The 11,139-nt window shown below is 59.9% G+C and overlaps 2 protein-coding genes across 10 annotated transcripts; both read left to right on the forward strand.

The window, feature by feature from the left end:
- The first annotated feature begins 77 nt into the window (after positions 1–77).
- Positions 78–6,659, forward strand: USP21 (ubiquitin specific peptidase 21). Of its 2 annotated transcripts, none has more exons than XM_045784394.2 (13): positions 78–776; positions 1,587–2,207; positions 3,014–3,073; positions 3,244–3,364; positions 3,577–3,688; positions 3,880–4,035; positions 4,518–4,582; positions 4,835–4,938; positions 5,126–5,212; positions 5,497–5,575; positions 5,804–5,911; positions 6,013–6,127; positions 6,293–6,659. In XM_045784394.2, the coding sequence occupies exons 2-13, from the start codon at positions 1,608–1,610 to the stop codon at positions 6,381–6,383; spliced, it is 1,698 nt and encodes a 565-aa protein (XP_045640350.1). In that variant the 5' UTR covers positions 78–776; positions 1,587–1,607; the 3' UTR covers positions 6,384–6,659. The 2 variants fall into 2 exon arrangements, with proteins under 2 accessions (XP_045640350.1, XP_045640351.1); XM_045784395.2 differs by having other exon boundaries at positions 1,587–1,946; positions 6,293–6,658.
- Positions 6,660–7,413: 754 nt separating this feature from the next.
- PPOX (protoporphyrinogen oxidase) lies at positions 7,414–11,115 on the forward strand. Of its 8 annotated transcripts, none has more exons than XM_045784366.2 (13): positions 7,414–7,684; positions 7,779–7,873; positions 7,964–8,151; positions 8,266–8,397; positions 8,541–8,673; positions 8,981–9,125; positions 9,235–9,425; positions 9,858–9,918; positions 10,097–10,215; positions 10,292–10,402; positions 10,503–10,652; positions 10,773–10,815; positions 10,898–11,115. In XM_045784366.2, the coding sequence occupies exons 2-13, from the start codon at positions 7,787–7,789 to the stop codon at positions 11,038–11,040; spliced, it is 1,503 nt and encodes a 500-aa protein (XP_045640322.1). In that variant the 5' UTR covers positions 7,414–7,684; positions 7,779–7,786; the 3' UTR covers positions 11,041–11,115. The 8 variants fall into 8 exon arrangements, with proteins under 8 accessions (XP_045640322.1, XP_045640323.1, XP_045640324.1 ...); XM_045784367.2 differs by having other exon boundaries at positions 7,414–7,607; XM_045784368.2 differs by having other exon boundaries at positions 7,415–7,684; positions 8,017–8,151; positions 8,249–8,397.
- Positions 11,116–11,139: the final 24 nt, after the last annotated feature.

Raw genomic sequence — 11,139 nt, forward strand, 5'->3', positions numbered from 1 at the left:
GCTGTTAAGAGAGGGCGAGCAGGCTAAGACCCAAGGCACATGTACAACTACATTAGTTTGGGAGGGAGGGGAAAACGGAGGATGCTGTGGTCCGGAGCTGGGAAATGAAAGGGAATCTTGGACTGTTCTCCCTCCTGCTGAGATCTGCTTGCAGAGATCTGCTCGTGTCCTTTAGCGGGGTGCCTACTGCTTTGGTCTGCAAGATAGTTGAGGAATGGTTTTGCAGGACCAGCATTCCCCACCCTCCAGGGATCTTCCCATCCATATGTGGAGTGCTGCATGCTTCTCCACTGGTCTGCGGGCTGGACCCAGTCATTGAAGCTTCCCACACTCGCACCCCCGCTCCCTGGGAAGGATCTGTGCTGCAAGCCTGGGGGCCATACTACGATTATCAGATCTACATCCCCATGGTTTGGAGCGATGGTTTTAAAACAATTCAGGGCAGATCTGGGAACTGGCGGTCCTAAAGTTGGCTGCGTTTCCATGGTGTCGGCGGCGGAGCCAAGGAGGCGGGCTCACGCAAGCGCCGAGGAAGCAGGTGGGTGGATTCCGAGTGTGGGTGCGCAGGCGCTGTGAGAGGCGGTGAAGCCGGTGGCCGGTGGCCGGGCGGGACCAACAAAGATGGCGGCGGCCCCTGCGGCGGGAGAGATCTGGGCGACAGCTGCGGCTAAAGCTGCAGCCCGGCCCTCGGGGGGGCTGCACGGGGGTAGTAGGGGGTGGCCCTGAGCTGGGGCTTGGCCCCGGCTGGCCTCCCCCGCCGCCTCTCCGGGGGACAGGTACGGGCCGGGGCGCTATGGGGGGGGGGAGGGGGGCGCGGGAAGACTGCTCCGGACCCGAGAGGACGCCCTCCACAAAGGCAGGGCGCGGGGGGCCCAGCAGGCCTGGGGGAACTGGGCTGGAGGGACAGCATCCATGGACCTCAGGGAATACGCCGCCGGACCCCGTAGCCAATCAGCGGCCTCGGCCTTTCTGCCCTCGAGGGGGGCGGACCCGGCTGAAGCCCTGCTGTGGTGGGAGAGGTGCGGCGATTAGGGTCGGGGGAGTCGTTCGACCTCCCGCCCCGCCACTGCCCCTGAGCCCCGACACCTCGTTGGAGCTCTGGGGTGGGGGAGGGAGTGATTCGCAAGTCACCCATTTAGTCGGCTTCATTTGGAGCCCGGAGGGACAGGGGTTTGAGGGTGGAATGCTGTCTTTTGGGTTGTTTTTCTTACATCCACACCCTCATTTGTCCAGAGATTCTAAGTGACCCAGGGCACATCCCACTTGATTAGCCAGATATGGGGGCCCTTGTCATGGGCGTTTAGATTATAAAGACAGCCGAGATAGAGACTCATTGGCTTTTCAGTAAAGCTGTGTTCTGCAGGAAGGGCGTGAGGAATTTAGAATCAAAGCGTAGGGCTGCTATCATTCATTCATTGACTCAATGGATACCAAGTATTTACTTTGTGTCAAATACTATGCTAGGTACTGGGGATATAATTATGATAGACATGGTTCCTGCCCTCAGTGTCTGTAGAAGCTAGTGTGGTAATGTAGGTTCCCACCTCCCTCCACGTTAAAATGCTGACCCTCTCTTCTCCTCCCAGGTCCAGCCTGTGGTGTCCACAATGCCCCAGGCCTCTGAGCACCGCCTGGGCCGGGCCCAAGAGCCACCTGTTAATGTCCAGCCCCGAGTGGGATCCAAGCTACCATTTGCCCCGAGGGCCCGAAGCAAGGAGCGCCGAAACCCAGCCCCTGGGCCGAACCCCATGTTAAGACCTCTGCCTCCCCGGCCAGGTCCCCCTGAGGAACGGCTGAAGAAACTGGAGCTGGGACGGGGACGGACCTCAGGCCCTCGTCCCAGAGGACCCCTTCGGGCAGATCATGGAGTTCCCCTGCCTGGCTCACCACCCCCAACTGTGGCTCTGCCTCTCCCTTCCAGGACCAACCTAGCTCGTTCCAAGTCTGTGAGCAGTGGGGACTTGCGTCCTATGGGGATTGCCTTGGGAGGGCATCGTGGCACTGGAGAGCTAGGGGCTGCACTGAGCCGCTTGGCCCTCCGGCCTGAGCCTCCCACTCTGAGACGTAGCGCCTCTCTCCGCCGCCTCGGGGGCTTTCCTGGTCCCCCCACCTTGCTCAGTATACGGACGGAGCCCCCTACTTCCCATGGCTCCTTCCACGTCATATCTGCCCGGCCCTCTGAGTCTTTCTACTCCGATGACAAAATGGTGAGGACTTGCCAGCACACGTGGCCTTCTATGCCCATGTTCCTCTATGCCCCCACCTTTCGTGCCATCACATGGCTTTCTTTTCCCTCTTTTCTCCGAGTTCCTTTCTCAGTCCCTCATTACAACAGCTTGGACTCTCCACTCCCTTACTTAAGTACCCTTGAGCTTCATAGACCTTTTTCGGGGTTTTCTGTGACTCCCCAGCATGGTGTGCCATTTCAGTCCCCAGGGAATTAACCCAACCATTTGGAATTCTTCTCCAGGTCCCCAGGCCCTTGCTCTCCCTTGCTTCACCTTCTCTCCTAGGATGCTGCCTAGGCCTAATTAATCTCTGGAGCTGAAGAGGGGCGGGCTCAGAGCATCTGAGTTAGTGTGGTTGTCCATTTCCCGAGCTGAGTGAGCTAGGCTGATTGCAGTTGGAGCCATCAGGAGAGGGTTCAGGAAGGGGCCACGGGGGCGGGAGGGGGCTTTGGGGGAAGCAAGGTGGGTGTGGGGAGCAGCTGGGCAGCCATGCCAGTGCTTGGGGAGCTGCCCCAGGAGCTGCAGCGCCGGCTGGCTGGGCAGAGGAGTAGATGGGGCACAGGTGGGACAGTCATGGCTGAGTCCGTGGTACACTCGGCTGTGGTGGGCTTACTGCTCATGGCCAGTGAGGTAGGGAGCCCCCAATACCCTATGAGGGAAAGAGGGTGGAGTTTGGGGGAGAGGTACGGGGAGGGGGTGGGAAAGCAGCGGGCAGCATGCTGTTGAAAGGTTAAAGTGCTGGGTGGGATATATGGGAACGTGCTCACTTGCCTCTGACCTTCCAGGCTCATCACACACTGCTTCTGGGCTCCGGTCATGTTGGGCTCCGAAATCTGGGGAACACGGTGAGGGCCACTCTCCTGTCCCTCGCCTCTAAAAGGAATGTGAAATGGTGCTGGGGGCGGGGCACTGACATGGGGAAGTTGGGGAGGGTGAGGAAGGAGAGCCCTGAAGCTCTTCTAGGCTTCCTGCCCCTGGTCTGCAGAAATAACGGCACCTCTCTCCTGCTCGCCAGTGCTTCCTGAACGCAGTGCTACAGTGTCTGAGCAGCACTCGGCCTCTTCGGGACTTCTGTCTGCGAAGGGACTTCCGGCAAGAGGTGCCCGGAGGGGGTCGAGCCCAAGAGCTCACTGAAGGTGCGCCAACCACTCCTGCTCCCCCCTTTCCAGTCCTCTCCCCAACCTCTGGGTCCATCTGCCAGTCATGGCAGCCCCAACCCTTTAATCTGGCGGTTGTCCCTGTTTTTGCTGGTGCCTGCTTCCCTAGAGGTTGCTTTCCGCCCTCTGCACCTCCTCGGGCTTGCCTCTTCCAGTCATTAACCTCTGTTTCCCCGCACCCACCCCAACAGCCTTTGCAGATGTGATTGGTGCCCTGTGGCACCCTGACTCCTGTGAAGCTGTGAATCCTACTCGATTCCGAGCTGTCTTCCAGAAATACGTTCCCTCCTTCTCTGGATACAGGTGGGAGAGCTAGAGGGTATGAGATTCTCTCTGGCCGTGTCTGGGGGTTGGGCCAAGCAGGGGCCCCGGCAGCATTGTTCGGAGCCTTCAGATGATCTTCATCCAGGAAGTGGGGACCGATGTCTGGGCAGGAGATATTGTCTTTGGACTGGAGGGGGGGTCAGTTGCCCACTGTCTGTTTCTGGCTGTAGCCAGCAGGATGCCCAAGAGTTCCTGAAGCTCCTCATGGAGCGCCTACACCTCGAAATCAACCGCCGGGGCCGCAGGGCTCCGCCGATCCTGGCCAGCAGTGCAGCTCCGTGTCAGCCCCGCCGCGGAGGAGCTCTGCTGGAAGAGCCTGACTTGAGGTGAGGTCCCTCCCCGTCCCTTACCTTCCCGGTGGTTTCTCGGCGGTGCGCAACCTTCACAGAACCGAGCTCCTCGAGACTGACGATGTAGGGTCCAGGGAAACGCTCAGCCTAGAAAATGGTTTGAGAGCAGTGCAGGAGTAGGAGGAAGGAGGCCGAGGGGTGCGGATGGGGGCAGAGGATAGGGTAGGGAGGTCCCTGGGCTGAGGGAGCCGGGGTAGCTAATTTACAGCCAGGTTCCTAACGGGTTTAAAGCCCGGGGAAGTCAGCTGTTCTTCCCTTGTTCCTTTCTTTTCCTGTCACCTTGGATTTCTCCCAAAAGTCTTCTGAAGCGTTATTCCTTTGACACTTCTTTGAAATGTCGGGAAGGAGCTGGAGTATGGGTGGGGTGCAGGACTGTGTGGGTCATTTCCATGGTGCCGGGGGTGCCCAGTGATCCCTCTGTCTCATGGGTGCCCCCCACTCCCCTTGATCTGCGGTAGTGATGATGACCGAGCCAACCTAATGTGGAAGCGTTACCTGGAGCGAGAAGACAGCAAGATTGTGGGTACGGAGCGGGCAAAGCCACGCGGGACGATTCGTGTGGGGGGGTTGCAGGCTTGGAGGAGGAATTGACACTGTGGAGGGGTGTGGGGACAAGACTAGACGATGGAAGTGTGGGCAGGGGTGAAGGGTTTGTTAGGAGTGCTGGGGTTGGGAAAGGAAGGCTCGGGCAGAGGGGTGGGAAGAGACGGGAACCCAAGGAAGCATCTCAGGCATCCCACAGTGACTGTTCTCTCGCCTCTTCGCTTCTATCTAGACCTGTTTGTGGGCCAGTTGAAAAGTTGTCTCAAGTGCCAGGCCTGTGGGTATCGCTCCACGACCTTCGAGGTTTTTTGTGACCTGTCCCTGCCCATCCCCAAGGTGGGATTCCAGAGGATTCCAGGGGTGGATGGGACATGGGTTCTGTGACCCATCCCTACTCACCCCCAGAGCGTGGGAGGGAACCCTGTGGGTCTCTGGAGTAGAACTGAAGCCTGGATTGGTTGAGAAGTGTTTGAGAAGGAAATTCAGCACATGCTGACCTTTCATTCCCATCCCCCCCCCCCAGAAAGGATTTGCTGGGGGCAAGGTGTCTCTGCGGGATTGTTTCAGCCTTTTCACGAAGGAAGAAGAGCTGGAGTCAGAGAATGCTCCGGTATGTGGGGTTTCACAAAGGATACAGTAAGGGTGGGAGACCTGGGTGGGGGGTGCTATGGGTAAAAGCGGTTGCATGATGCTCTAATATGGAGAATAATATTTGTATGCCTGGGCTTGTGTTGGAGTCTCAGATATGTCCTAGTAATCCTCGGGCCCACGGGAGTAGCTCAGAGCATACAGAAGTCACAGGGAGCATAGTGAATTTGTACATGAGTCAGGGGGTCAGAAAAGCCAGTCAAGGTGAGGAGAGCATTAACATGACATTATTTGACATTTATTCAGGTGTGTGACCGATGTCGGCAGAAAACACGAAGTACCAAAAAGTTGACAGTACAGAGATTCCCCCGAATCCTCGTGCTCCGTATCCTAATCGTCAAATTCTTACTTCTCCCATCCGTTTTCCCGCGTGTGTTCCATGTGTGCAGAGGCTGGGCATTGGGGAATTGGGTTTTCCTAGGAAAAGCCTGCCACCCCACCTTTTCCTACCGTGCTTCCAGGGTGTATTCCCAGAGGGGAGTGGACAGCAGTCCAGACCTCAGCCCCCTTCAAAGGCCCTCTGCCCCCCAAATGCTCCTTAACTAGGGCTTAGATCTTAATCGGTTTTCCGCCTCCCGAGGCTCCATCAAGAAAAGTTCAGTAGGTGTAGATTTCCCGCTGCAGCGACTGAGCCTAGGGGACTTTGCCAGTGACAAAGCCGGTGAGTCTGGAAGGGAAGGTCCTGGAGCGCTCCTCTGAGAGGGAGGGAGCGTGGGAGTGGGCACAGCTGTGACGGTAGAATTCGGCGACTCTGACCCACAGGAAGCCCCGTCTATCAGCTGTACGCCCTTTGCAACCACTCGGGCAGCGTCCACTACGGCCACTACACAGCCCTGTGCCGGTGCCAGACTGGCTGGCATGTCTACAATGACTCTCGGTGAGAACGGCCTCCCACGCCATTCCTGCCCCATTCCTGCTGCAGCTCCGACACTTTCCCTCGTATGAGCAGAGCGCTGGTCCCAGATGCTGGGAGGTTGATCTTGTGGGAGGAGGGAATATACGGGAATGATCACAACCCCCGCCCCACCTCCCTTCTTTCTAGTGTCTCCCCTGTCAGTGAAAACCAGGTGGCATCCAGCGAGGGCTACGTGCTGTTCTACCAGCTGATGCAGGAGCCGCCCCGGTGCCTGTGACACCCCCTTTAAGCCCTGGCACCTGTGAAACCCGTTCAACACCCTTAAGCCCCAGGCTCCCCATTTACCTCAGAGACGTCTATTTTTGTGTCTTTTTAATCGGGGAGGGGGGAGGCGGTGGTTGTAGCTCCCATTATTTTTTTTATTAAAAAGTACCCTTCCACCTGGAGGCTCCCTTGTCTCCCAGCCCCATGTACAGAGCTCCCCAGGCCCCTGCCCGTGTACAGTCCCCTAGCCCCTCTACAATCTCACTTTTTGTGAATAAATTTATTAAGAAAAAGTGATGTCCTTATTTGTATTTGTGCTTAGGGGGTGGATACACAGCTGGGCCGAACCGGGAGTCCTCCTGGGACCCAGTTCCCTCTCTGAACGGACGGGGCGCTCTCGGGGCCGGGTGGAGGTGGGGGTGCCGGACCCGGACACTCGGGTGCCGACGTTTGCCCAAGCAGCGAAGGTCTACGTTGGGGGTAAAAAGACGAGGCGAACCCGGGCCTCGCGAAGCTGCGGGGAAGCCGGTGCAAGCCCTGGGGCCCCGGATGCTGCTCGCAAGGGGGCTGCCCCTCGAGGGCGAGGCACCGAGGACCCCTGTTGACAAACACGGGGCACGTTGCCGGGCGGCCCCGGCTCCCGTAGGCCCAGGCTGTTGCTAACATCAAGGAGCTGTTTACGGCGCCGCCTCCCCACGGAGCAGGCCCAGTGTCCCTACCTGCTCTCCCTACACCCCGCGCTCGCGGGGCCTCCCCCAGGGCCGTTACCCTCCCCGGGCCTGGTAGGCCTGCGCCGGGGCCCGCTGACCGGGCTCCAGCCCCCGCCGCCGCAGCCCTGCGCGCGGGCGGGGCCGAACCGGGCGCCTTCCCCCGCCAGCGCCGAACCAGTTAAGCGCCGCTGGCCGCAGCAGCCGCACGCAGCGGCCGGCCTCCGCGGGGCGGGAGGGGCCGCCGTCAGATCTATGCTTTCATTGGCTGACGTGATCCGGGGCCTCCCGGGGGCCACCAATCCGGAGGCGGGGAAGCGCGGGGCCGCGAGAGGGCGTGGACGCCGGGTCGAAGGGCCCGAAGGGGGAGGGCGGAGCGGGGGCTCTGAGCCGAGGGCCTTGGGGGGCCCCGTGGCGTCCCGAGCCCTGCGCCGGCAGATAGTGAGGGCGGGGCGCTTATCCGCCTCCCCGTTGAGCGCCGGCCGGAGGGCCGGAGGCCTCTCCCTCCGGTTCCCTCGGCCCCCTCGTGGGTGAGTCCTGGTCCCTCGGCGGGAACCTCACTGGCCCGAACTCGTCCGCCGGCTCTGCCATAGTTTCCCCAGAAGCAGTGAGTGGCCGGGAGTGGAACGTGGAACCTGCGGGGGACTTCTGCAGAGCAGGGTGCCCCCCGCTCAGGCTGTCCGATCGCCCCTCTGCCCTAGGCATCCCAATGGGCCGGACCGTGGTCGTGCTGGGCGGTGGCATCAGCGGCTTGGCCGCCAGTTACCACCTGAGCCGGGCCCCTTGTCCCCCTAAGGTGAGTTCCCCATCGTGCCAGAGGGAGCCTCCTTTAATACTCTCCTCCCGTTTCCGGCTAAAGGGAGCGCGCCACCGTCTTTCCCTGCAGACCCTTTACCCTGCGGCAGTAGGCCGTGCAGCGTGTCTCCCTCCTGTCCCCAGGTGGTCCTGGTGGAGGGCAGCGAGCGTCTGGGAGGCTGGATCCGCTCGGTCCGAGGGCCAGGTGGTGCTATCTTTGAACTTGGACCTCGAGGAATTCGGCCGGCCGGAGCCCTGGGAGCCCGGACGCTGCTCCTGGTGAGAGGATTATGGAACGCCCAGGAGGGCTTACGGAGGGGCCTTCGCTAGAGGACAGGCTTGGGAGGAAGTATTGGTGGGCCAGTCCTTTCCTTAGTTTCTCCTCTTCCTGAGGATGTATGGAGAGCAGGTTTCTGAGCTTGGCTTGGACTCAGAAGTGTTGCCTGTCCGGGGAGACCACCCAGCTGCCCAGAACAGGTTCCTGTATGTAGGTGGTGCCCTGCATGCGCTGCCCTCTGGCCTCAGGTAACGCTGTCACCTCCTTACGGTGCGGTCTTCTACCTTGCCCGCATCCTCTCACCCCTTCCATTTCCCCATCTCCCAGTCTGTCAGCCCTCCCGGCAAGAGGAGCCAGATGAACGGAAATGACTATGCCTTCCTCAGTGCAGGGGGCTCTTCCGCCCTTCACCTCCCTTCTCCAAACCTCTGTTTTGGGCTGGGCTGAAGGAGTTGACCGCGCCCAGGGGCAAAGACCCTGATGAGACTGTGCACAGTTTTGCCCAGCGCCGCCTTGGACCTGAGGTAAGACGGCCCAGAGGCCCCCAGATCCCTCTCCTCCTCACCAGCAGCAGGGCCCCCTACTCAAACTTTCCACTGAGGGGCGCTTCCGTATCATTTGGGAACATCCTCTCCCTCTGTTCACACCCAGTAGTCCCCAAAACTCAGTGTTGAGAGCGAATGCCTCCACTTCCTTCCCGTTCTTTTGTTATAGTGGGACTGCTCCCCATCCCAAAACCTACCCCACCTCCAATCCCTACCACACAGGGGCAGTGGAAAGAAGTCTGCGCTGCTTCTTCCTTGGCCTCTCAATCCCAGTCTCACCCTTAAGGTGGCGTCTCTAGCCATGGACAGTCTCTGCCGAGGAGTGTTTGCAGGCAACAGCCGGGAGCTCAGCATCAGGTCCTGCTTTCCCAGTCTCTTCCAAGCTGAGCAAACCCATCGTTCCGTTTTACTGGGGCTGCTGCTGGGGGCAGGTGAGTGGGGGGTTGGTTCAAGGGGTGAAGATACTAAGGACCGCCGGAGTCAGGGATTGGAGGCCAAGAGTGCTGATTTAATGATCCCTCTTTGGCTCCTTGTCTGCAGGGCAGAGCCCACAGCCGGACTCAGCGCTCATTCGCCAGGCCCGAGCTGAGCGCTGGAGCCAGTGGTCACTGCGTGGAGGGCTGGAGACGTTGCCCCAGGCCCTTAACACACACCTGACTAGTAGGGGTGTCAGTGTTCTCCGAGGCCAGCCTGTCTGCGGACTCAGCCTCCAGGCAGAAGGGCGCTGGAAGGTAGGAGAGCCCCCTGGTGTGTAACAGGTGTGTTAGTTTCTATCTTTACCTAGATGGCCAGGGTTGGCAGGACTAGTAACTCATTGTTTTCCTGCTCTAGATGCTATTTAAACAGGGGCTACCCTAGGGTCTTAGGCCTTATTTGTAGACGTTCATCCAGGACCTGTTTGATCCAACTCTGGATACAAGTGGTGCTTGTGAGTGGCTTAGGTAGGGGAAGGGACAGTCCAGCTCCGGTGCGCAGCTCAGAGTGGCCACACGGGCTTCTGTCCAGCCCACTGCCTGGAGTAATGGCGGGGGCGGGGTCCGTGCCGGCCGCAGAGTGGCTCTCTCACCCCGGGGCAGCTCTCAGTCTCTCCTGCCAGTTTGGTGCCTGGGAATCTGAGGCAAGTTCCCATTATCTGTGTCTCTCACCGGTTTTCATCCTGTCAGGTGTCTCTAGGGGACGGCAGTCTGGAGGCAGACCACGTGATTAGCGCCGTTCCGGCTTCAGGTAATGGGGTAGCCCCCTCGCCATCCCCAGCCAGAGTGAGGCGAAGTGTAGCTTCCTGGGCCAGTAGGACTGTGCTGTGCCCCTGAGCGGTCATCCCTGCGGGAGCCCGATGCCAGGGAGGGTTGGTGAGTCTCCCCTGAGTGCCTCCCGAAGCAGGCCTCTGGCTGCTCTCCCCCAGTGCTCAGCAGGCTGCTCCCCGCCCAGGCCGCCCCTCTGGCTCGTGCCCTGAGCACCATCGCTGCTGTGTCTGTGGCTGTGGTGAACCTCCAGTACCGAGGAGCGCGCCTGCCTGTGCAGGTGGGTGTGGCACAGACACTCGGGAGCCGGGCCCCCCGGGCCCTTCCCTCCTGACCCCGCCTCTTCCTTCCTCCAGGGATTTGGACATTTGGTGCCATCCTCAGAAGACCCAGGCGTCCTGGGAATCGTGTATGACTCAGTTGCTTTTCCTGAGCAGGACGGGAGCCCCCCTGGCCTCCGAGTGACTGTGAGAAGCGGCAGCTTTGCTTAGTGGGGGGTTTCCAGAGGGCTCCTCTGTGCCCAGGGCAGGTAAGGCCAGGCTGGTCAGTGCCACATTCTCTCCCTAGGTGATGCTGGGAGGGTCCTGGTTACAGACGCTGGAAGCCAGGGGCACTGTCTTATCTCAGGAGCTGTTCCAACAGCAGGCACAACAAGCAGCTGCCACCCAGTTAGGACTGAAGGGGCCACCAAGTCACTGCTTGGTCCACCTTCACAAGGTGAGTTGGGGAAACGCCGCTCAGCTCTCAGTGAGGGCAGGGACGGGTTTATCTGTTGCTGTCTACTCAGGCTTGGCCATCACCAACAGAATTTCCCCATATCCCCTCTTTTCTCCCCAGAACTGCATCCCCCAGTATACACTGGGCCACTGGCAAAAACTGGGTGAGTTGGGAAAGCGGCTGTGCTGAAGAGGGCAAGGAAACCAGACCCCCAGCTGTAACAGTCCCTTATCTTCTCCTTCCAGAGGCAGCGACCCAGTTCCTGGCTTCTCAGAGGCTGCCCTTGACTCTGGCCGGAGCCTCCTACGAGGGGGTTGCTGTCAATGACTGTATAGAGAGTGGACGCCAGGCAGCAGCCCGGGTCCTGGGCGCAGAGCCTAACAGCTAATCCCCAACTTCCACCTCCTCCTGGCCCTGCTGATGGCACCTCTTTACCCACGAAAATAAAAGTTGCTGGAGCTTGGCTGGGTCTGGTTGTTTGGTCACC

The sequence above is a fragment of the Ursus americanus genome, chromosome 2 (assembly GCF_024610735.1).
Source record: "Ursus americanus isolate L20-20 chromosome 2, mUrsAme1.1.p, whole genome shotgun sequence".
In the NCBI taxonomy this organism is placed as follows: Eukaryota; Metazoa; Chordata; class Mammalia; order Carnivora; family Ursidae; genus Ursus; species Ursus americanus.